Here is a 26,776-nt window from a genome sequence, read left to right on the forward strand (position 1 = left end):
TGCATCTTAAAGATACGACTGCTCTCAAAGTGTCAAGATTGACTGCATATGCTGCCAGATCAAACGCTTGCATTGACTGCAGACATTTATTGGAGGAACTCAACATCAGATGATCTCCAACACACAAATCATTTAGTAGAGACGCTTTCACAGTTGTTGCTAAATCATCAACTGTGTTGTAAAAACGACAGTTAATAAAGATGTAGATTTTGTAATTCAGCCATTCTGGCAGTAATTTTGATCATAGGACAAAAATGCTGTGAGAAATGTCTTGGGAGGCTGCAAATATTCTGTCACATCTGTTATGTCTATTTAAATTAAAACGTGTTCTAATTGAACATAACAATTGTCTTGTTAGGTAATTTACTCGCCTTGTTTTGGGTGTTAAAAATCAGAAGAGGGAAAAACGGCAAAAAATCATGCCACATAGAACACAACAATAAAGGCCAACAGAGGGCTTTCACATTTAAATCTTGTCATATGGAGAATTTATTTTCGAGGAGGAGACTGTGGACAGCAGGAAAACGGACTGCTGCAGCAAAGTGTAGACGATGGCGTATGAAAAATAAATAAATACATTTTTATGAAGGTTTCGTAATTATTATAAGGATGAAATTGTAATTACAAGAATGAAGTCCTATTATTTAGTGAAATAAATAATACAATAATAATTGTGCGACTAAGTTCATGTGGAGAACTTTAAAAGGAAAACGGAAAAAGCCTATAATAAAATGCTGAAAGTATAAAATGGCAACATAAGAGTCAAGTTGAAGGTGCAGACATTTCTGTTAACATTTTTAAAATGAATGATTTGTTGGCATTTTCTAGTTAAAAAACCCCCACAAAACTATTGAATTTCTTCACTATATTACACTGGGAGAAATGTTTCACCAAACTTGGTCTCAAGTGTCAAAATGTCTTTCGCTTCCCTTCAACTGGAATTGTAATAGTAATTTGCTGTGGCACATTAATGTGCTCTTTGTTTGTTTCTCCCGACACCAGACTGTCGCTTGAGAAGCGTTCTCGATATTAGCTGGCGTGGAATTGAAATTTCTCCAGAGACCAGCAGGTAAAATGATTCTATTGAAGCGCTGATGGTATTTGCGTGAAGTAGTTAAGTGGTAGGGATTTTAATTGTGTCCAAACCCTCTGCTGAAAGAAATCTCATTTATCATTTTAACATCATGTTGTCTGCTATGGAAATGCGATACGGTATCGAGATATTTTGCCAACCACCACGATACAGCGATTATGCGATAAAGAAAATCATTTACAATGTAATACATTAACCATGCAATTGTAAAGACCTATTAAACATACTGTACAAATAAACAAGTAAAATAGTTTAACAATAAAATCAAACTTCTCAGACATGATATTACCATAATTTAATAGTCTGATGAAACACTGATGTGTCCTTATATTAATTACATTAAAAATCAACACCATGTTATTTGCAAGATGAAGCACAAGTCATCACTTTATGTTGTAGTAGTGTCATGGAAAAAAAATATTAGACCACCCTTGTTTCTTCAATTTCTTTTTCATTTGAATCCCTTGTACCACAAAGACACATATTACCTGAATAATACAATGAACATGACAAAAATTCATCTGATTCCATAATACTTTGTTCTATTTGACATGCTTAAGTTTATTTCCAGCGATTTTGGTTACTTCACATGGGCTCAACACATGTGGGAGGGGCCAAGGGGGTCAGGTGCGTAGAGAGCTGGATGGCAGCCGAGGGCGGGGAACTTGGCGGTCCGATCCCCGGCGACAGAAACTGTCTCTAGGGACATGGAATGTCACCTCTCTGGCAGGTAAGGAGCCCAAGCTGGTGTGTGAGGTTGAGAATTTCCGACTCGATATAGTCGGGCTCACCTCCGCACACAGCTTGGGCTCCCGTACCAGTCCTCTTGAGAGGGGTTGGACTCTTTGGGGTTGGGGACATTGAGTCCGAGTGGACTATGTTCTGCACCTCCATTGTTGAGGCAGCCGACCAGAGCTGTAGCCGTAAAGTTGTCGGTGCCTGTCGTGGCGGCAATCCCCAAACCCGTTGCCGGACACCAGCGGTAAGGGATGCCGTCAAGCTGAAGAAGGAGTCCTATCGGGTCTTTTTGGCTTGTGGGACTCCGGAGGCAGTTGATGGGTACTGGCTGGCCAAGCAGAATGCTGCTTTGGTGGTCGCTAGGGCACAAATCTGGGCGTGGGAGGAGTTCAGTGAGGCCATGGAAAATGATTTTTTTCCCATGACGGTACAGTATATGTTTATTGATTTAAAATGCCATGTTTTCACCAATTAAAACACTTACCAGGTGCTCTTGGTAAAATGTGACATCAAGAATTTCTGTTCACTTTTCACCCGATTGAAAACAGACAGTTTTAGGAGGCTTTCCTGTCTCAGGCAAATGAGTCACTGCTCACCCCTCATTATGAAGAGAGCTGGATACTCAAACTGAATTTTACTTTCAAATCAAGAAAAGAGCGAACAAGTCCCCATAAAGCCAGTAAAGGCATCCGTTGTATTTTCACTCGCAGAGACAGCACAGCACTTTATATTTTCCTTTGAGAACATCCTGTTAGAAGCCTTGCAATGGTAAGATAACTGTTGATCAATTGTTTGGTGTCATCTTGGTCTCATGATGTCAAAAATGCACGATGAAGCAGACTGTTTAAATACCAGTTCTCATTGAACCGGGAAACATATTGGTCCATTCGTGGATCCAACACTTGTTGTAAATTTTTCCACTCATCTCTTTGTTAGACAAGAGCAAGTTGTGCAAAAAGTATATTGGATAGCCAGACATCTGCATTCAAAACTTTAGAGAATGTCAAATAAAGTTCTTCTGTAAAGGTTACAGTGCATTTTAGTTTCATCCTCAAATTTCACCTAAAAGTCCACATTTATTAAGTCGAAAAATAAATGTTTAGTGAGTAGTGGATATGACAGACCCTATGACAGTTAATGTTTGCTTTGACATTCATGCATGTGGTTGTGTCATTTTGTTTTATGTATGCTTTCTGTTTCTTTCAAAGCACCATGTAAGCCTGTGTTTTTAAATGTGCTATAAGAATAAAGTACTTATTACTATTATTATTATTCACAATCACATCATCAATGGAGTCTTCAAGTAATGCGGGTGGATGAGCACGTACCTGGAGAAAACCAAGCAACAGGAGAACATGCAACCTCACACAAGGGGGCCTGAGCCAAATTAGAAGCCAAGGACCTCTCCACTGTGAAGCAGACGTGCTAACCACTAGGACATCCTGCTGCCAGGGGTTGAAAAAGTATTTAGAAAAAAAACTCACAGGGGCATTAGAAAGGTAAAAAGCCATTAGCTGAAAAGGACCCAATCACTGTCAATACGGCCATCATAAATTAGAAGCAAAACAAAAGCCGAGTAGTTTGTCTTCCTAGACACATGCTTTTCTCACAAGTCTATTCTCCGCATTTTCTCAAGAGTCTATCTCGGAAGACCCATGAGCCTATCACACAAGATTTATGAATATGTTCCAATAGCCTGAGCCAACAGTTTTCAAAGTGGTGAAGTGAAAATAAATTAAAATGGCCCTGTAGGCTAGTCGTGAGCGGCGTGATGAATTAGATACTCATTGCGCTGTCGCTCCATCGCTGTCCCTCCTTTTTTTTTTTTCTGAGGAAGAATGCTGCAAACATTACAGCAAACACAAACATCAAAAATTTAATAACGGACGTGTTGAGAAATTGATTTGTAGGCTTACTCACAGTAAACACCATCCTTTGCAAAAAATAATTAGCAAGTTGTTTTCTCATCTCAGAATTTGTCATTTCATGCAACCAATTGCACAGGATCGTAATACTTTTTCAACAAATTATCACATACAGTGAATCTTGAGAGGTACTGAAGCATCTCATGGAGTACTCTGTGAAACCGAACCGCCGAATCGATTTTATTTATTAAAATATGTGACCCTTTGCCTGGAGAACTGATAAAAACCGGATCATTTTCAAGATGGATGGCTGCACACATTTTCTGCTCAAACAGGGCCAAAACCCCCCCAGTAACTGATGAAATCTTCTCCGACTGACCCGCAGGTCAGCATTCAATTGGAAGTGGTCAATCAAGGGTAAGTTTCCATTCGGGCTGGCAGGCCATACATCTTCTCCTCCTGGCTCACTCTTGCCAAACGCAGCATTTGTGTGTAACTGCTACCACACTCTTGTGTCACAATGTGATGTAACCTGTTCCTGGTGGAAGGTCATTTTTTTTATTTTGTTTTCATTTTAAAGGCACTCGCGGAATGTGTTTGTCACACTGGAACTATACACTGATAAGCAGTTAGATTGATGAATCATTCTTGCCATGCTTCAATCTAATGTAACGGTGGTTGCTAAAAATAAAAAAATAAATGACTGCATTTTAGAAACATTGGATAATGTCTCCTTAAGTTACAAGTTTAATCATGCAAAATTACATTTTGCAGTAATATTATTACTGTAATCAAAACTTTTACAGAAATAAATTACATGATTTTGTAAAACTAAGATATTTTTTCACTATTTCTCCACAGGTTTAAGGCTGCAACTAAGAGATTATTTTAATAATTGACTTATCTCTTGATTTTCTTTGCGATTAACCGGTGAATTTTTTTTTTTATACTTTCCATCCCTTTATTTAAAAACAGAACGTTGTACCTCTAATATGATTTTAATACACCAACGTGCCCAAGGAAAAACAACTAATCAGATATAGAAGGTCTGACTGATGAGGTGTCAATTATTTGCTGTGTGCTCACACAACCCACAGCCTCGCACTGACCTCTTAACTTGGGCTTCAAGAGGTTTGCTGAAACTAACAGAATATCCAACTCTGATTTGCAAAAAAAGTTAAAAAGAAGGGATTGGACAGATCCAAAGACAAAACAATGGTGAACATAGAAGCTGCCTTGAAGAGAGAATTCAGAACCATCATGGAATGAGCAACATTTCTGCTCAACACACCTTTTGATTTTTAACTGATTATACATTCCAAGCGGCACGGTGGCCAACTGGTTAGAGCGTCAGCCTCACAGTTCTGAGGACCCGGGGTTCAATCCCCGGCCCCGCCTGTGTGGAGTTTGCATGTTCTCCCCGTGCCTGCGTGGGTTTTCTCCGGGCACTCCGGTTTCCTCCCACATCCCAAAAACATGCACGAATTGCAGACTCTAATTTGCCCATAGGCATGACTGTGAGTGCGAATGGTTGTTTGTTCCTATGTGCCCTGCGATTGGCTGGCAACCAGTTCAGGGTGTACCCCGCCTCCTGCCCGATGACAGCTGGGATTGGCTCCAGCACGCCCGCGACCCTAGTGAGGAGAAGCGGCTCAGAAAATGAATGAATGAATGAATATACATTCCAAAAAATAAAACTTCAAACTGATATCCTTTAGTGTTATAGCGAATAAGTAATACTAACAGCCATGGATAACTTTGGCTTGTGCATGTCTCGTGCACGTAAGTGAGGGTTGTGGCTTTCATCAGAAAATATAAAAATTTTGCTTGTGCATTTTTAAAAACTAAAAATGGCACTAAACAACTTGTGTATTAAAGTACTTTTTTTCCCTTTATGTTGGGTGATTAGGGCCATTGAAAATTAATGATTCCCTTTCGTGACCTATCGCAAAGCAGCAATAAATTCTCAAAATAGTTTCCGCATAATAACATGCTCTAATGACCTGCCACGTTGTCGTTATTGAATGTCGAACAAGCCCGAATATGAAAGAAGCTCTTCAGCGGCCACATTAAGTTGACACCAATAAAAGTCTTGTGCTTGATTGATCAAAGCCACGTGAAATATATTGTGAAAAAAAAAGGCACATTGCAGCGCCATCCCTAATTTGGATCATTTATCAGGGGAAAAAAAAGTGAGACACAAGCTGGTTTAATATGACAACTATTTTAAATCTGCACAGTGAAGTTCGAGGACAGTGTTTTGGCTTTGATAGGCAGCTCCGACCAATAGGATATTCTCATCTATATCTAAGCGCAAGCAGGAGGCACATCCGGGGAGTGTCATATCCGCATTGTGTTATCAGTGGCTCGCAGCCGAGCCCGCTTACAAAAGACCACAGGGACCACCGGGGTGAGAGAGAAACACATTTTCTTTGGAATATTCCAGTGCTTTGTATATAATGTTTGGCTGAAATGTCTCCGGGGTGGACTAAAAAGTCATTTACTTTTGCATGTTTAATTTACATCTAAAACCTGACCATGTATGCAGCCTGAATGTTAAGTTTATGCATTGGCATAGTAAAACAAATTACCCTGAAGACATCCCAGCAAATATTTTGTGAGTTTCAGATAAGCCATTTTGCTCTATTGAATGACTTTCAGCTGTGACAGAGGATACTCTTTTTAAAAACATTTCAGAGTTGTCATCTCTGTTCCTTAAACTAGTCTAAAATGGCAAAGCTACACACGAAACGATTGGCCGATTGAAAACCAAATGTAACTTAAAATAAACTAATGCAATCCTTTCATGAAGACTTAAATTTTACTATGATGGTGCTACCTTTTCTCCCCATTCAAAGCATGCAACACTCTTTAGCACATTCAAAAAATCATCCGATGTGTCCTTGCCACCTTCGGGTGAGGTGGGGGTCCTGCCTGGCCCGTTCGTCGGCGAGTTGGTCGGGGTGAGACCAAAGGAAGACTTCTCCACCACTCCAAAAAAACTTCTCAACTTCTTGTCCCAGCTCCGACCCATCCTTTTCTACCACCTTCGTGAACACCGAGGGGCTGGACTGCCTTTTGGCGTTATTTTTACATTTTAGGATTATTTTATGGTTTAAAACCAGTGGAATAAAATATTAATTATTGGATTTAAGATAACAAGAACATTTCCTCACCCGCATTGGTCCATGCTCATCCTCTTTCATACCTGTAATGAATGTTTCAAATGTTATGTGGTGTGGAGAACATTACTATTTTCATGTGACATTTGTGGTGTGGGGTGAAACATTACATCTGGTTCACTTAACAACATATTTGACGTTAGACATTCAAGTTTGTAGCAATACAGTCACTAGTGGCGTTCACGTAAAGTTCTTAAAATATTAACTCCCAGTCGAGTCACAGACTGTCTTATGAACCCATGTCTGGAGTGTCGTTCCGTCGCCCGTGGGTGTCGCTATTGCCTGTTCCAACTCCTGAGTGGCAGTAGTCAACAGGTTGGAGACGCCTTTGTGGGTGCAATCGTTCGGCTGGCGGGGAGTTAATTAACTCAGCATCCGGGGGCGAACTCTGCATCCTTGGGTCTCCGCTTTGAAGTGCCAGGCAGGTGTGATTCACTTAGTGTCTGCATGGCAAAGCCATGGTTTTTTGATAGTTTATGGCGTTGATTCGTTTAGAGTCTGCGTGTGACTCTTTGACCTTTGTCGACATACTTGGTCGCCGTTGTCAACATTTATTCATGCGCACAAACCAATGTTAACCGAAGCTTTAGAATATGATTCAACAAAACGGCGGCATGTTTACGTACAAATGTTTGTGCTAGCACTGGCTTTCTAGGCTACATAACATTTGTTGCCTGCTTGTGAGCCGTATTGTATTAAAAGTCCATGAAAATACCTCAAGCAATCCTTGAGTTGATAGCACAACACATAATTTCCCGAGTACCTGGTAACACAACATCTTCCCCCCCCCCCTCTTTTTGTTCTTTTTTCCCCAATCATTGTCGCAGCGATCCATTGTATCACAACAACTTGTTGTCGCCATGGTAACGGTTGTATCTGGTTGCGGTGAAAGGTGACACCTTTTCTGTTCATGCCTCCACAACAGTGTTTGATTTGACAAGATAAATAGTCTGACACAGCGCAATCGTGAAAGACCACATTTTTCTGGTAGTCTGATCCAAGCATTAGTCCCTCAGTCAAGATGTATCCCTCAACATACTTCCTAAACATGACCCAGTAACCAAGCAGGACATGTTTAAAAAAAAAAAAAAAAAAAAAAAGAAAGAAATGAACGATCGAATGATGCCATGATAGTATGCTAGTAGCCGTGGCTCAATTTTTGTCTATATGGCACTTGATGGCTTTTTGCATTTGAACTCTTCAGGTGTTATAGTAAATGGATGGATGGATTATAAATTACATTTCCGTGTTACGTGTAAAATGAAATTGAGATGCATTGGAAGGCATTTAGAGGCGGTAGTGGTGCTTAGAGCAGCGGTGTCAATCATTTTTTCTTCAGATACTTTTCTCTCCTTTATGTTGTCAAAAAAAGTATGGCTTTTAAGAGGTTTTCTGAGGGGGAAGCATTAACTATAAAGACCAGCGACTCATTTTTCCTCAAAGAAAGAAAAAAAAAGGCAGTGAAAACGCTTTCGGGGGTTCAAAAGTTGGTACAGATGGCCAAAGCTTCCACTTGGATCTTTCCTTCCAAGCCAAAGAAATAAAGCATCTGTCACTTTCAGTTACATTAATCAACTCCTTTTTCAAATTGTTCTTGGAGCGCTGTCCAAGCAGAGGCTTGTAACCTTTCTTTCCAAGGTGTTAATTATGCACAGGCACACTTTTGGTATTTTTGTCAAAGCCCTTCTGACATATTTGGTGGCAATGTGGGAATCTATTCTAACGCTTTTTTTCATGGCGTAGCCTCATACATACTGCACCTAAATAGTCATGACAGTTCAGTTTTTCCCAAAGCCCTTCAAAAATGAGAAACATCACAATGACGATAGATATTCCCTCGTAGTTTGTAACAATCTTCACAAAGGTATGTCAAAATGGGGAGGATTAAATAATCTGTCTTTCTTGGAAATTATGCCCTCAAATTGACAAGGACGATTGTGAGAATTCATTGGAACTACTGTTTTCAATTCGCAGTGTGGTTTTTAAGTGAGAAATGTCAAAAGATGACCAGAAAATAAAAAGAGACTTTACATCTGTGTCCTCAGCTTTTCACACTCAAAGCTGTCCAAACCATTGCTGCTTAGAGAAAACCTTTTTTTTTCCGCCATCAGTAACATGAAGGGTTAGGGTTAGCAGGGTCAACAGGAAATAACGGCAAGCTTAAAGTTCAACACGACAAACTCATGGGGCACATTTACTGTATGTACTGGATTTACTCTATCTGCATTTCTTCAACTGGAGACAGCCATTGCTGTGCGTTTGATTGTAAGATTGTAAGCACTTAAAGTTATCTCATAGTAAAAATGTGCTTGTCGTTAAGGAGACATTCAAGCGAAGACAAAAAAAAAGGGACTATTTGTGGAAAAATGTGGTGAAACAGCAAGAATCGGGGCATATTGCGTCACTCCCCAGGACATAAATGTGGATTAACAACACTGGGGAGTGTCCATACAGTATGTCGAAATCTACTGGAACGCCAGTGGTCTTTAAAACAGTGTCTTCATATGATTGAACAAGAAATTAATTTACAACATGAGGTAATTGTCAATTGAGAGACTATTTATGTGCCTCTGTGAGTAGCGTTGTTTTAGTTAGGCACGGAGTTTGAATGTGCTCAACACTTTATGGTCCGTATGTGAACGATAGTGTCAATGAACTGAGATAATTAAAGTTAGCTGACATGTTTTTTCATGATGGGAAAAGGGGAGTCACCATTTGGAGGGATTTTATAATCAATAATCCACAGATGATTGCAGTGTTGTATCATGAAGTGACAGTGTAAGCAAGAAAAATATAATACCAAAGCATGGTACGACTTGGCGTCTTAAAATGGGGGCCACCTATTGAGGAAATCTAGTATACAGAACCATCTATCCACACAAAGTAATCCACAGAGGATGCAGGGTTCTATCATGAATTGACTATGTGATCAAGACTTTTGTCTCTTCACCAAAGCAGAGAATAACATGGGCATCTTAAAATGGAGGCTACTGTTTGAGGAAATACACTAAACAGAAGGATTTAAAAAATACATATCCTGTATCATGAAGTGACAATGTGACCAAGACAAATATTATCCCAAAGCACGCTACGACATGGCGTCTTAAAATAGATACTACTTATAGAGGAAATATGTTATTTATATAGAAATGTGTTATAATATAGAACGACTAAAAATAATCTAAAGAGGTTGCAGTGTTTTATCATGATGTGAATATGTGATCAAGACAAACATTTAACCAAAGCATGCTATGACTTGGTGTCAAAAAATTACTATTTGAGGAAATACAGTAAAAAGAATGACTTAAAATAATCCACAGAGGATTCAGTGTTGTATAATAAAGTGACAGCATGACCAAGACAAATACGGTACCAAAGCATGGTAAGACATGGCCTCTATTGGAGTGGGGGCCACATTTTAAGGGAAATACTGTGAACAGAATGACTCAAAATATTCCAAGACATATAGTGCGTCAATCAAATGGGTTCATACGGCACTGTTCACATTTGTCCAAAGAAAGCACACTGTAAGAGCACTGGCTTTGGAGTTTTGTGATCACAGGCTAGAATCACTGCTCTTTTCCAGTCTTTAGACATAGACTGAAGCAAAGTATGTTCCCTCTTAACAGATTGTCATTCTCTACCATCATAAATCCGTTTGGAATCCACTCTATTGTGGCTTTATGAGTAGAATACACAATAAAGAGTCTGTCTTACCTTGTGAGATTGAATCACCCCAGCATAGATGACATAGCCTTTATTAAACAAATCCGACCAACAAATGGCTGGTGCAAAGAGGCCAAGAAAATTGTCAGTAACCTCCAAGGTCAGAATAATAACTTGCAGGTCTAAAGACAAGGAAAATAATATTGTCTGAAAAATGTAATCGGATCGACATGTGTTTATAGTTCAGGCTAAATCAAACCGAGTTATGTGAACTGAGTAAATGAAAAGGTTTAAGCTTTGCAGATTTCATGTTCCCAAGAGAAGAAATTGCTGAAGGGTGCACATGTCCGGCTTAGAGAGGCACACAAACAATATATATAGTTGGAATAAAAGAACACTAATTGCTGCACGAGCAGTCGCGCTTATGACAAACTGAGTAAATTAAATAAGTGGATGTCATTATTTCAGCAGCACATACCTTCAAAGTGCTCCGCTGGGAATGGTTCTCTCTTTATGAGCTGTGCAAAGTGCCATCGCTTTGAAAACCACTGCCATGCTTGTTGATAAAGTTAAACCATCCACTTCTAATTAAGAAGGCCTAAAGCAAATTTTCACTCCAAAAAAAAAGCCTTTTAAGATGAATTCTCAATAGCCTGAATCTCGACAAATTGAATGATACATTTCTGATACAGAAATGTGGAGTTCCTGCAGGTCCAAGTAAACAACTACATTCTTGTGCAGAAAATATGTGGGCCGCAAGAACACTGTAGTCAGCAATGAATATGTATTAAACATACATACCATAAGTTACATACCATGATTAAATACTGTTTATTTGGCCTGGACTGACTCTTCCCCGCATAGTTTAGTTGGGCTAAATGCAATGCCATCGTCAATCTTTAGGCCCGAGCACCAGGCAATGTAAAGGCCCTCTTGATATTGGTGTGTTTATTATTATCATCCTGACAAATTAATTGCCATTTTGGGGGCCTCAACATAATCAAACATTTAAAAAAATGTTGTGTCCCCAACACTATCCCGAAAAACTCAGTAGTGCTCCCTGGAAAATTTGAAAAAATAAGGCCCCAACACCAGTTTCACTGATGAACAAGAAATTGGCTGGACACGTCTATTATAAAAGGCCATACAGAAAAGTCTCAACAACCCATGCATGAGATTAAAAAAGAAGTTGGAAATTTCGGTATGGAGAAGCCATTATTGGAGAATTCCATCATTTCTTCGACCTCCTAATTAGGCCAAAACAGCCCCATTCGGAAGGAGGTCTTTTAGACAGATGAGCGATACAAAGTGCCTAAGCCTTTTTGCCTACACCATCTTATATAGGCAGATGAAGATCAAAAAACGGGTTAAAGGGCAGCTTTAATTCATGTTGCATTTTATGGCCACAATAAGGCCTTTAATTCAGGTCCTGAAATAAATACTTTCATTAAATATGAATATTTCCGATTATATCTCAAAATGTAATTGAAAACACCAATTCCAGAAGTTCGGACGTTGTGTAAAATGTAGATAAAAACATAATATATTTGCAAATCCTTTTGAACCTATATTCAATTAAATACACTATTTTCCATTGTCGTATTTTGCACTTCATAATGAGCCACACATTTTCAATGGGAGACAGGTCTGGACTGCTGGCACGCCAGGGTAGTACTTATTTACTATGAAGCCACGTTATTGAAACACGTGCAGAATGTGGCTTGGAATTGTCTTGCTGAAATAAGCAGGGACGTCCCTGAAAAAGAGGTATGGCAGCATACAGTATATTGCTCCAAAACCTGTGTATACCTTTCAGCATTAATAATGCCTTCACAAATGTGTAAGCTACTAATGCCATGGGCACTAACAAACCCCCATACCATCACAAATGCTGACTTTTGCATCGGCCTTTGATCCGGATGGTCCTTTTCCTATTTGGCCCAGAGGACACGACGTCCATGATTTCCAAAAATAATGCGTCATTCCATCTCAGATGAGCTCAGGGCCAGGGAAGCCGGCAATGTTTCAGGGTGTTTTTGATATATGGATTTCGTGTTGCATGGTAGAGTTTTAACTTGAATTTGTAGAAGTAGCAACGAACTGTGTTAACTGACAATGGTTTTCTGAAGTGTTCCTGAGCCCACATGGCAATGCGCTTTACACAATGATGCCGGTTTTTAATGCAGTGCCCCCTGAGGGATTAAATGTCAGGGTATTCAATGTTGGTTTTGAGCCTTGCCGCTTACGTGCAGAGTTTTCTCCAGTCTTTGCATCTTTTCATGATATCATGGACCGTAAAAGATGAAATCCCCAAATTCCTTGCAACTCTACATTGAGAAACGTTGTTCTTAAATTGTTAGACTATTTTCTCACACAGTTGATTACAAAGTAGTGAATCTCAGCCCATCCTTGCTTGTGAACAACTGAGCCTTTCAGGGAGGCTTCTTTTATACCCAATCATGACACTCATCTGTTTACAAATAACCTGTTCATCTGTGGAATGTTCCAAAGATTTTTGCTCATCAGTTTGAACATCTTTTGTCTTTATAGTATATTGAATATAGGTATAAAAGGATTTGCAACTCATTGTACTCTTGTTTCTATTCACATTTTACACAATGTCCCAACTTCATTGGAATTGTGGTTTGTAATTAAATGTCAATTAAAAACAGGATTTTACATTTTAATGAATTCATTCACATTTTAGTTATCTGTTGAATTAGCTTAATTTAAATATTGGAACAAACCCCTCCACACTAATACTTACTAGGGGTTTCCAAATCAAATCTTTGAGATTGGAAATCGGTCTGATGTCAGCAAAAAAATCGAGTAACGGAGGTAAAATCTCAGACTTTCCCATTCTTATATAAGCAGTCTATCCCATATTCCGCTCCAGCACTTCTATCCAGAAGTGCAGCACTTCTATCCAGAAGTGCTCGAATGGCATGCAGGGAGGGCCCACGTGATCACAACAACAGGTTATTAAGATTCTAACAAAGTAGTAAGGAGTACGAGTAGCTTTTGCTTACTTAAAGTTGTTTATTGACACTCCAATTGAGGTTCACTGTAAAGGTAAACTCACATAACAAAGGAATTACACCTATTGAATGTTCAAAATACATCACAGACCTCGTTGTTTTTTTTAAATTTATTTTTGTTCACAAAAATTGATAGCTCAAAGCTAACACACAGGAAAAACACCACTGACGAGCTAACGAAAATTAGCATTGAAGTTGGGGCACTTATAGCTGTCAAAATAATCAATATTTGTACATAAACGTATAAACACATACAAACAGGCAATATATCAACACTCTCTGGCATATATTCTTCAAACTAGTTCTATTAACAATATTCGATTGTGGCGTCTACTTTCTTTGTTACTGCAAGTGTGTATCTCATTGCGTACACTGCAGTGCCCACCAGGAACAGCAATCCCAACAAAGCAAACACAGACCACCAAGGACCTCCAGCCTCACTACACGATTCTTATCGCCACAACATTGTCAATAAAACTAAACCCCAGTTGCATCAAGTTCAAAAGTGTATTGCCACACGTGGAGACAGAAAATGCTTTTCCCGCCATATACGACAGTAAAAAAATAACTGAATCGAACTTTGTTATTTTGAACTTTAATAGTATCATTTATATTTTTTATTTTATCTTTTCAAATTTAGAATATGCTTATGTTTAAGTTAAGCAGTGGCTATGTTGCAAATATATATATATATATATATATATATATATATATATTATATATATATATATATATATATATATATATATATATATATATATATATATATTATTTTTATTTTTTTTTTTCTGTCTGGCACACGACTGGTTGGAGCATCTGCCTCACAGTTCTGAGGAGCGGGGTTCAATCCCCAGCCCCGCCTGTGTGGAGCTTGCATGTTCTCCCCGTGCCTGCGTGGGTTTCCTCCCACGTCCCAAAAACATGGATGGTAGGTTAATTGACAACTCTAAATTGCCCGTAGGTGTGAATGTCAGTGCGAATTTGTTTGTTTGTATGTGCCATGCGATTGGCTGGCAACCAGTTCAGGGTGTACCCCGCCTCCTGCTCGATGTTAGCTGGGATAGGCTCCAGCATGCCCGCGACCCTAGTGTGGAGAAGCGGCTTAGAAAATTGAAAAAAAAAAATTGGATGGATAATTCCCATCTTTTTTATTCAATTATAGTACATTGTAATTTTTAAAGTTACTTTATGTAACCCATTAGTTAATAATAAATGGGTCAGTTTTTCTCATGCCTACTGTTAATGATTATTGGTCTCTGTTTGAGTAATATCACTTGATCAAGCCTTTTCTAAAATTCCATACTACAAAATAAGTAAAATATGTTTGATTATTGGATTATTGGACTCATATCTGTATTGGCCAAAACTCAAGGCTGAAAAACTCAAGGCTGAAATATTTGTATTGGATCGGACGTGAAAAGGTTGGATTAGGGCAGATTAATACTTATTATATTACATAACTACAGTGGATATAAAAAGACACCCCGTTCAAATGCCAGGTATTTGTGATGTAAAAAAAGGAGACCAAGATAAATTACTTAAAAACATTTTCCACCATTAATGTGACCTATAACCAGCACATCCATCCAACCATCCATTTTCTGTACTGCTTTATCCTCACAAGGGTCGCGGGCGTGCTGGTACCTATCCCAGCTATCGTCGGGCGAGAGGCGGGGTACACCCTGAACTGGTCGCAGGGCTGGTATTTGAACCCCGGTCCTCAGAACTGTGAGGAAGATTTGCTAACCAGTCGTCCACCGTGCCGCCATAACCAGTAAAAAATGAAATTTGTTTTAGAATCATTTACATAGGGCAAGTAAAAAAACATGGTTGCACAAGTGTGCACACCTTCTTAGAGCTCAGGATGTGGTTGTGTTCAGTATGAAAGTTGATCATAAAAACCCATCTTAGACAGAAGTCAGCACATACCAGCCATCATTTACATCATATTTTTGCAGAATTATGCCATCCTTGGATGTTCTTCTTTGACAGATTTGGCTTCCGTCTTTCCACAATACCCTATAGCCCAGCTATAAGAAGAAGACGGGAGATTGTTGTCACATGTGAGAAACAGACAGTACTTGAACAGAAATTCCTGCAGCTTCTTCAGTGTTTCAGGTAGTCTCTTGGCAGAGACTTCTTCTCATCTGTTCATCAATTTTGGAGGCATGTCCAGTTCTTGTGCTATATTTTCTCCACTTGATGATGACTATCTTCACTGTGTTCCATGGTATATAGTATTTAATTCCTTGGAAATTCTCTTGTTCCCTTCTCTTGAACAATGAGATCGCTATGATGCTGTGAAAGCTTTCTGCATACAATGGATTTTGCTATAAAATGTGACTACAACATATCAGGAAAAGCAGACTAGAATATCTAAACTTTATTTGGGGTTAATCAGAGGGACTTTAAATGATGTTAGGTGTGTGCTGACAACCATTTTGCCTAATTTGAAATGTAAGTGGTTACTCCTGAACACAGTCACATCCCCATTTATATGAGAATGTGCAGTTGTGCACACTTGTGCAACCACATTACCTCATTGCTTTACTTTTATTTCTCGAAAATATTTCTTTTTTTTATCAATTCCGTTCCATAATTTACACATCACAAGAATGGTTTTGCTTGGAATTATTCATCTTGGTCTAATTTGACAAAACCTGGCATTTCAAAAGGGGTGTTTAGACCTTTTCTATCCACTGTATCTGTAGTTTGAATTGACTATGGGCACTTTGTTTGAATTACCACATATGTAGGTTGTAATCAAATCAATAAATATAGTGCCAGGCTCGCAATCTATCCATTTACAATGCCCTTGGCATCACATTCATATCTCATTTGCATCTGGATTTTGCAGAACAGCCTGATTCAGATTCTGAGGACACCCCAATCCGTGCATTTTCTTCTCTTTACACTGCCATTACACATATCCAAAGTTCCAAACCGCACAATGCAAATGGTGTCACTTTAACCGTGTATTGTATTTGCGATGCAGTACCGTCAAGTCTGTCACCAACAATTGTGTGGAGAATGCCTACACACAACAAAGCTTGCTCTCAAGAGTAAAGCTTTGGAAGCCATTGAGCGAGAGGCGAATTAAATCGCTCCTTTGACAGGACCACTTAGTTCTCTGATTTTTAGAGGACAAATAATGATCTCTCAGTTACAAGGAGACGGGACGGTCGTGGGCGTCATAATGAAGAATGCGTGCCTTTTGAGAATCTCCGGCTACTCGTAATTGTCTCGGTAAACTCGGCGAAATCAAAAAGAAGCAATCACTCTGTTCAAATACTTAACTGCAGATTACACAGCGCTCCATCTTTAACTTCTATTGCATTTGTCGGCCCTCATAATTACTTGCCACATTGTTTAAGATCTTTAAAAATGGAAACCACTAGAGCGGTAAAGTTAGTTATTTAGAAATCCATCAATTTTTTTTACTATTGCGCCGCATTGCCTGTGAAATTGTTTAGTTTTTGTTTTACGTATTGAATATACAGTGAACCCTCATTCATTGCGGGAGATACGTTCTTGACCCACTCGCAATAAGTGAAAATTTAACCTCTCGAGAGACCTAGTTAAAAAAAAAAAAACTTTTTATATACTGTGTGTGTGTGTGTGTGTGTGTGTATATATATATATATATATATATATACACACACACACCGCACACACGCACCCCCACCTTTAAACTTGCTAAAACACAATTTTTAAACATGTTGTAAATGTACTTAAACACACAAAAACAAGTATAGAAAATACTGTATGGCTTGTAGAATCTTTGTTTTAGATATGTGCTTTTAAAATGCGGGGGCTTGTAGGCTGACGGGTGAGGTCTGCCAGCTTGCGGAAGGTCGGCCAGTTGGCACAAGCTACGTGGACTCTGAGTGTTGTGAGTGTCTGGGCATGAGCAGTGGACGACAGCAGGTGTCAGTGTGCTCATTGTGTTTATGTGTTTTACTGTTCTACCAGCCTTTAATCGACCGTTTCATATTGTTTGTAAACAATAGGCATCAGAATCGGGTCACCGCCCTTGACTTCAACTGAAAACAATGACAATTACTTGTGTTTGGGGTTAAAGGATATTTTTTTTTTTTTTCCAATTTACTGAAAAAAAGTCAAAATCTATCCAGCAGAGCCTTTGGTTGAGGAGGATAAATAGAGTGACTGTCGTAAGTACAGTAGTTGTGCGGAGAAGATCACAAGAATGCCAGGTAGTTTCATTGCTGCTTCTTAATGGATAGACTGGGAACCAAACCTCTATGTTTAGGTTTGCATAAAATGTTTGTTTTGAGTAATTTAGCAAAACATAATGTGTAGCCTGCTATATACTGGGAATACTGTAACACCAAATTGACCATGGGTAAAAGCTTACACCCAACGCATCAGTCTGCTCCATTTTGAAGAGATAAAATGTAGTTTACCCATGTGTGACAAAGTGTCACACAGCATCCCCGAAGGTTAATACAGACGCGCCAACTTTTTGTTTACCTTGCAGATGAAGCTTGCTCTCCGGGCTCTGCAACAGGACGGAGCTGACCGAGTCCAGATTGTCGTAGCTACTGCATCCCAGCGGGCCTGTACGTGTCTCTGTCACCTGTTCCAAGACAATAAGATTCAAAAACACTTCGTATTGATGCGTATTGTTTTATCCAAGTACTTTTATGACATGTTACAGAATGTGTTAGTGTCATGAGGGTGAGACGATCACCAGTAGTCGTTGAAAAAAAAGGACTTATAGAACCTCCTGTGACAATTTCAGTTCATCGTTTTGTGCTGCTTGGCACAGAGGAAAAATGTGATGACGACGATAAAACAGGAAATATAAATCAATGGGATTCAGGAGACCAGTACACATATCTCCGTCCTGGCTGTGTCGTTATCTGTGTTTGATTAGATTAAGGCCTGGTACACACATCCATCCATTCATTTTCTTTACCGCTTATCCTCATTAGGGTCACGGGCTGCTGGAGCCTATCCCAGCTGTCATCGGGCAGGAGGCGGCGTACACCCTGAACTGGTCGCCAGCCAATCGCAGGGCACATAGAAACAAACAACCATTCGCACTCACAGTCACACCTACGGGCAATTTAGAGTCTCCAATTAATGCATGTTTTTAGGAGGTGGGAGGAAACCGGTGTGCCTGGAGAAAACCCACCCAAGCACGGGGAGAACTTGCAAACCACACACAGGCGGGGCCGGGATTTGAACCCCGGACTCCAGAACCGTGAGGCAGATGTGCTAACCAGTCGTACATCCTGCCGGCTTGGTACACACATAAGGACTTCAAATCTTAAAAGATTATTTATCTGTGACAGACCCCACATATAAAGATAAAAAATCTGGGATTTAACAGTTTTGGTTGTATTGTGTGTGGCGTGTTCCGATAAAATCAACACAGAACAACACACACGTAAAGATTATTTTCCACCGCTGATCTCAAAATATCATGTGATCACACAAAACCATCCATCCATCCATCCATCCATTTTCTGAGTCGCTTCTCCTCACTAGGGTCACGGGAGCGCTGGAGCCTATCCCAGCTATCAACGAGGAAAGGAGGCAGGGTACACCCTGAACTGGTTGCCAGCCAATCGCAGGGCACATACAAACAAACAACCATTCGCACTCACATTCACACCTACGGGCAATTTAGAGTCTCCAATTCATGCATGTTTTTGGGATGTGGGAGGAAACCGGAGTGCCCGGAGAAAACCCACGCAGGCACGGGAAGAACATGCAAACTCCACACAGGCGGGGCCGGGGATTGAACCCTGGTCCTCAGAACTGTGAGGCTGACGCTCTAACCAGTCGGCCACCGTGCCGCCAAGACATATATTATATATATTATAATAAGATTTAAGATTCTCTAGCGTTTGACGCGCTAGGTCGGGAAGGGGCAGATTCGGCATAAAAAAAGGCCGATTGTCTTTATGTGTTTACCGGGCCTCAGTTTGTCTCATGCTTTTTCTTGTTTTCTGGTCACATGTTCATGTCTTGTGTGCGAGTTTTGTTATTGTTGTCACCTGTTCTCATCAGCCCTTTACCTTGTGTCAACCTATCAGCTCCTTCCACCCGCTCGTGCCTTGTCCATGTGTTCCTCGTTGTCTCATGAGTTTCTTCTTTGTATTTATTTTCCTGGTTTCTTTCAGTCCTTGTTGGTTCATTGTCGTACGTTGCTGTCATTCATGTTTCCCATGTTATGTTTTCAGGGCTCTACCACAGGTCATATAATAATGAAAGCTACTCATCACTGCAGATTGAAGCAAGTCTAAAGGCCAAGTTATAGTCAAATCAATCGAGTCAAGTCATCACTTCGGTTAAGCGAGTCGTAAATCAAGGCATACAATTTTGCTTCATTGGATTAAGTACATCTACACCTATAAAAGTTAAATGAACAACAACTGAGAGAGTGAAATAACATTTATATGTATATATACCTATATAAACGGTGTATATATGTCCATACTGTAGATATGACTAATTTGGAAAAGCTATTCAAAACTGAATAAATGTAAACATTACGCTGGGTTACAAAAAATGTTCTAAGTTGTCTATGTTTTTTCAAAGAACGTAGGACATTTTGCATCGCTGAATCCGAAAATGACATCCGTTTCTCTTGTTCAGGTCAGGTTGTTAACAGTTTAATTATCAAATGTTACAAACTTTCCTTACTGTAAATTCAATAGTAGACATTGATATAAGTAAATACCTGTAAATTGAATGTTACATCATCATTGTTTGAAATTCAGGGCATGTACCTCTGTTTATTTGAACCTCGAAAGCGAAAATACCCATTCATGTAAACAAAAATATCTTGCCTTAATTAAAAAAAGGTTGACCTTATTGACCAATGTGATATTTGGATTAAACACATCAAAATGGTCCTAAATATCCATCCATCCATCCATTTTCTGAGCCACTTCTCCTCACTAGGGTCGCGGGCGTGCTGGAGCCTATCCCAGCTGTCATCGGACAGGAGGCGGGGTACACCCTGAACTGGTTGCCAGCCAACAAACAACCATTCGCACTCATAGTCATGCCTACGGGCAATTTAGAGTCTCCAATTAATGCATGTTTTTGGGATGTGGGAGGAAACCGGAGTGCCCGGAGAAAACCCACGCAGGCACGGGGAGAACATGCAAACTCCACACAGGCGGGGCCAGGGATTGAACCCGGGTCCTCAGAACTGTGAGGCTGACACTCTAACCAGTCGGCCACTGTGCCGCTGGTCCTAAATATGCAAAAAGAAATCTTAGACAATAAATTTGTTGTTGACCAGTGTTATCCATGCGACCTTAAAATAATTTGAGTTGCAGCAAAAAATAATGTGAATAATCCTTCTTTGTCCTCTTTATTTCATTTTAATCACTCATTCCAGAGGCTCATTTAAATTGGCTCGGTTGATATCAAAACAAATGAAAAGTGTACTCTTCGTTATTAGATTAAAGGTTCAATTTCATGTGCTGTATTGATCACGCTAAAAACCTCTACGCAAAATTAAATTACAAAAATAAAATGTAAACTAATAACCTGTGCTATAGAAACTTACATAGCTATTATAACAGTTTACCTAACCTGTTGATGTTAGGAATGTGTTTATAAAATCATTGACCCTGTAGTTGTTTATTTGTGTTGTGTTAAATGATGTTAGATTTTGCCCTGCGATTGGCTGGCGATCACTTTAGGGTGTAAACCGCCTCTCGCCCGACGATAGCTGGTTTCGGCTCCAGCACACCCTCGACCCTTGTGAGGATAAGCGGTGCCGAGATGAATGGAAGGTGTTACGTTTTTACAAACAAAACAAATGGAACATTATGTTGAAAATGCAGGTTTTCAACTATTGAAACGTCAATTGTTTTGAAAGCTTGATTGTCGTCGAGAGACAGGGTAAAGTAATGCATTTTTTTGGGTAACAAATCCATTGTTTTATCGTTTCCCAAAGCACGTTCAAGAAAGTCTACGGCAAAACTGTGAACAATGACCATCGTTAAATCTTAAAGTGTACATTTAAGTATCGTTCCCGATAGATTCGAGAAAGATGAACATTGTTTGACATTAAACCGCTGGCAAAGTGTCCTAACTCGCCACTAAGGATGGGCTTAAAACACTTTTATGGGACGCATCGATGGACATTTTTCTCAAATAAAAAGCCTAACTTCCTGCCAAACAGCCGCACCAAGACATACAGTATATAACAATGGCTCCCGATGCCTGACCCCGAACTGCCATTAAGAGAAAATAATGGAGCTCTTCGGATGTGAAGAGGGTGCTTTTAATGGCCAACTTTCACATCGTCGAGCTTGGAGAAGGTTGTCATTGGCAATCGTATGGGAGGGAGTATGAAGTGAAGCGCTCCTGACTATTGAGTAGTCCCAAATAGCACCTTGAAAAGGTTAGAAGGGAAATCTTAGCATCACAATGACTTTGTAGCCCTACCTCACAACCTTGCCAATAATATACAGAAATGTTCATATCTAAAAATATAATAATGACAATAAATCAAGAATAAGGAGACGTATACTGGAACGTTCAAAAGAATCTAAAGAAATGACTGCACAATTGTAATTTGCTTTTCCTTTGGCTTTGTGTGTGTGACTAATTCCACCATAGTAGGGTACCAGTGATGGCAAAGAGAATAAATATGATGAAATCCATAGAACAGGAGATGAAATGTGTTAATAATTCAACATAGGTAGACATGTCTCTGCCTTGGCTGTTCAATATGGCAAAAAATACAACGATAAGTCATAAACAATAATAAAAGAATAATGTCATACATAACCTAGTCAGTTGTTTAATGTCAGTGGGTAAGCCTATAATTGTTTTGTTTGTACGTTTTAGTACAGTACAGGGACCAAGCCATGCCTTGAATAGTGAACATCGTGAGTAGTTGACATCCCCACAAAATGTTTATAATTGTCCATATTAGGGCAGCAACAAAGACTCGAATGTTTAATGTACTTTGCATACAAAAAATGCTTGAGTAATTTTCTCTGCCTCAGGGGTCCGCTTATTCACTGCCAGCCCTCCCAGTTTGATTGAGTTTGATACGGTATCTGTATGGTGTGTGTACGCCTTGGAGGGGGTGCTGGAGAGCGCTCCCGCTGGGGACTCCATCGTTCTGCTGGGAGACTTCAATGCACGCGCTGGAGGAACGGCCCCCCCGCTCAGAACTCGAGTGGTGTTCTGTTATTGGACTTCTGTGCTCATCACGGATTCTCCATAACGAACACCATGTTCAAGCATAAGGGTGTCTATATGTGCACAGGACACCCTTAGGCTGCAGTTCGATGATCGACTTTGTGGTCGTGGCATCGGACTTGCATGTTTTGGACACTTGGGTGAAGAGACGGACGGCGCTGTCAACTGATCACCACCTGGTGGTGTGTTGGCTCCAATGGTGGGGGAAGATGCCGGTCCGACCTGGCAGGTCCAAACATATTGTGATGGTCTGCTGGGAACGTCTGTCAGAATCCCCTGTCAGAAGGAGTATCAAATCCCATCTCCGGCAGAATTTCACCCACATTCCAGGGGAGGCGGGGGACATTGAGTCTGAGTGGACCATTTTCCATGCCTCTATTGCTGAGGCAGCCGAGTGGAGCTTTGGCCGTAAGCCAAGCCTGTCGTGGCGTGACCCCCACACCCGTTGGTGGACACTGGTTGGTGGCGCTGAAGAAAGAGTCATATCGGGCCTTTTTGGCCTGTGGGATTCCTGAGGCAGCTTTGGTGGACGCTGAGGCAAAAAACTCGAGTGTGAGAGGAGTTTGGTGAGGTCATAGAGAAAGACTTTCTGACGGCTTTGATGAAATTCTGGTCTACCATCCGGGGTCTCAGGAGGTGGAAGCAGTGCACCATCAACACTGTGTATAGTGGGGATGGGGCGCTGCTGAAATCAACTCGAGACGTTGTGAGTAGGTTGGGAGAATACTTCGAAGATCCCCTCAATTCCTCCGACATGCCTTCCCATGAGGAAGCGGAGTCTGGGGTGTCTGAGGCGGGCTCTCCTATCTCTGGGGTTGAGGTCACCGAGGTGGGTAAAAAGCTCCTTTGTGGCAAGGCCCCGGGGGTGGATGAGATCCGCCCGGAGATCCTAAAGGCTCTGGATGTTGTGGGGATGTCCTGGTTGACACGGCTCTGCAACACTGTGTGGACATCGAGGACAGTGCCTTTGGATTGGCAGACTGGGGTGGTGGGGAAGGGGGATCGGAGGGTGTGTTCCAACTACAGGGGCATCACACTCCTCAGCCTTCCTGGTAAGGTCTATTCAGGGATGCTGGAGAGGAGGGTCCGTCGGAAAGTCGAATCTCGGATTTGGGAGGAGCAGTGTGGTTTTCGCCATGGCCGTGAAACACTGGACCAGCTCTACACTCTCAGTAGGGTCCTTGAGGGTGAGTGGGAGTTCGTCCAACCAGTCTACATGTGTTTTGTGGACTTGGAGAATGCGTTCGAACGTGTCCCTCGGGGAGTCCTGTGGGGGGTGCTTCAGGAGTATGTGGTACCGAACCCACTGATACGGGCTGTTCGGTCCTTGTACGGCCGGTGTCAGAGTTCGGTTCGCATTGCCGGAAGTAAGTCAGATTCGTTTCCAGTGAGGGTTGGACTCAGTATTGCTTCTCTGCTTTTTGCAGATGATGTGGTTCTGTTGGCTTCGTCAAGCCGTGATCTCAAACACTCACAGGAGCGGTTTGCAGCAAAGTGTGAAGCGGTTGGGATGAAAATCAGCACCTCCAAATCTGAGACCATGGTGCTCAGTCGTAAAAGGGTGGAGTGCCCTCCCCGGGTCGGGGATGAGATCCTGCCCCAAGTGGAGGAGTTCAAGTATCTTGGGGTCTTGTTCACGAGTGAGGGAAGAATGGAAGGGCAGATCGACAGGCGACTTGTGCAGTGTCTGCAGTGATGCGGACTTTGTATCAGTCCATTGTGCTGAAGAAGGAGCTAAGCCAAAAGGCAAATAGGTGGGGGATCAAAGCTGACTAAGGTTAACATTTTTTCACATTGGAATAAGCTAATTTCTGCAAATGTTATGCTTACATCACACATTATATCTCATTTCCAATAAGCGTTTGCCATATTTTACACTTGTATGACAATAAAGAATGATATTTTTATAAAATACATGTACTGTTACAACCCTGGAACAGATTAATTTCTTGACCATGATGTCCTATTGGATAAACTGAATAAAACACAATATAAAGCAGAGGTTTCACTGTAATAACACAAGGAAAAGTTTGTAAGAAGTTAATCACGTTCGTTTATCACTTTTCTAACGTCTTTCATGTTGATCGTACACCAGATGGTGCACTGACATGCAAGAAATTAGACGGATGTATTTATTTGCTGCTGCATCAAGTCGTTAAGGCGGTAGGGGATAAATGCAAACATTCAGACTGGGAGGAACATAAAGAAAGACTGCATTTCGGCGTCCAACGATCGTAAGACACACTGTTGTAAAAGGAGAGCGTTGTAATATTTAATCACTTTTACTGGTACAGAATGTCTGAACACATTGTACTGAATGGGACGGATGGCTCATCTGAGGGAGCTCAATTGGCATCTGTTTAAAACGACACGGAAATTGAGCGCCTATCTATTGTTCCAGTGTGCCATCGAAACACAACCAACTATCCATCTTGCTGTGGACCTATTCACCATCCAGTCCAATCATCTCATTAAGAAGGTTTTGTTGTATAAAACCAGAAAAATATCATTTGAAACCTCTAAATTGAGTCAAATATGCATGGGATAATGCAAAAAGAAAAATATCATGTAAATATTTCACATTATTTCCAGTCAGTCTACAACAACAGGGTTAGTGCTCGAACCATAAGACAAACAAGAAGAAAAAAAGGGTCTGTGACCTGTATTCTGTTTCAATAAAAACCCTAATGTCTACATCCTGCAAAGGGTAATGTGACACAAAATAGGCCATTAACGCTAACAAGCAACAAATGGTTGGTGAAATTGCATTTTTTCTGTAAGGCCTGTTGTTGTATTACAAGCGTCTCACACACTTATCTTACCAGTAACAAATGTGGACAAACAATACAGTGGGACCTCGATTGAACGGACTAAAAGGGGCGGGGGGTTGTTCAATATATGTAGCTGATTGTCTGTTACATTGAAACACTTTTTTTTTAGACCATATGCACCCATCTGACTGTAAAATACAACATTATTGTTTTCTAAGTTTTTTTCCATCCATCCATCCATTTTCTGAGCTGCTTCTCCTCACTAGGGTCGCAGGCGTGCTCGAGCCTATCCCAGCTATCATCGGGCAGGAGGCGGGTACACCCTGAACTGGTTGCCAGCCAATCGCAGGGCACATACAAACAAACAACCATTCGCACTCACATTCACACCTACGGGCAATTTAGAGTCTCCAATTAATGCATGCTTTTGGGATGTGGGAGGAAACCGAAGTGCCCGGAGAAAACCCACGCAGGCACGGGGAGAACATGCAAACTCCACACAGGTGAGGCCAGGATTTGAACCCTGGTCCTCAGAACTGTGAGGCTGACACTCTAACTAGTCGCCCAGTGTGTGTGTGTGTGTCATTCCAACACTTTATGATACGACACTGCATTACTGCAATTTTTGTACCATATTTGAATTTATCCCACCATGCCTCACAAAATCCCACCCCATTACTGCATCTTTCCTTTGGTACGATATTTGTCTTTGTCACACCATCACTTCTTTTACAACATAGGATTATGCAACTTCCCTCTAAGGTAACACTACGTGTATTTGGCACACCATAGCAAGACAACACAGCATGACTGCAGCTTTCCTCTTTGCTCCAATATTAATATTAATATTTTTCACACTATGACACTGCATAACTGTAACTTCCCTGTAATACTTGTTTTTGTCACATCATTGCTTCACGAGATGACATCACATTCCTGATGCTTTCTTCGTTGGTCCAATATTTGTCACACCATCACTTCACGATGCGACACTGCATTACTGTAATGGTCATCCTCACTATTGGTGTATTTGTCATACCACTGCTTTACGATATGACAGAGCTTAACTTTCCCATTCAGTACAATGATTTTATTTGTCACACAATTGCACCACAATACAACACGCGATTGACTGTAACATTTCTCTTTGGTAAAGTGTTTATCATACTATTGGTTTATGATACTAAACTGTATTACTGCAACTTTGTTTTCAGTACAA

The 26,776-nt window shown here is 40.6% G+C and overlaps 1 protein-coding gene across 1 annotated transcript in view; it reads right to left on the reverse strand.

The window, feature by feature from the left end:
* The window catches only part of brinp1 (bone morphogenetic protein/retinoic acid inducible neural-specific 1), a 173,471-nt gene that overhangs the window by 35,054 nt on the left and 111,641 nt on the right, over positions 1-26,776 (reverse strand). Inside the window, exon 5 of the mRNA XM_061699284.1 lies at positions 18,074-18,179. Within this exon, the coding sequence (XP_061555268.1) occupies positions 18,074-18,179 (106 nt within the window). The remainder of the gene's footprint in view (positions 1-18,073; positions 18,180-26,776) is intronic.

Source organism: Phycodurus eques, chromosome 15, assembly GCF_024500275.1.
Source record: "Phycodurus eques isolate BA_2022a chromosome 15, UOR_Pequ_1.1, whole genome shotgun sequence".
In the NCBI taxonomy this organism is placed as follows: Eukaryota; Metazoa; Chordata; class Actinopteri; order Syngnathiformes; family Syngnathidae; genus Phycodurus; species Phycodurus eques.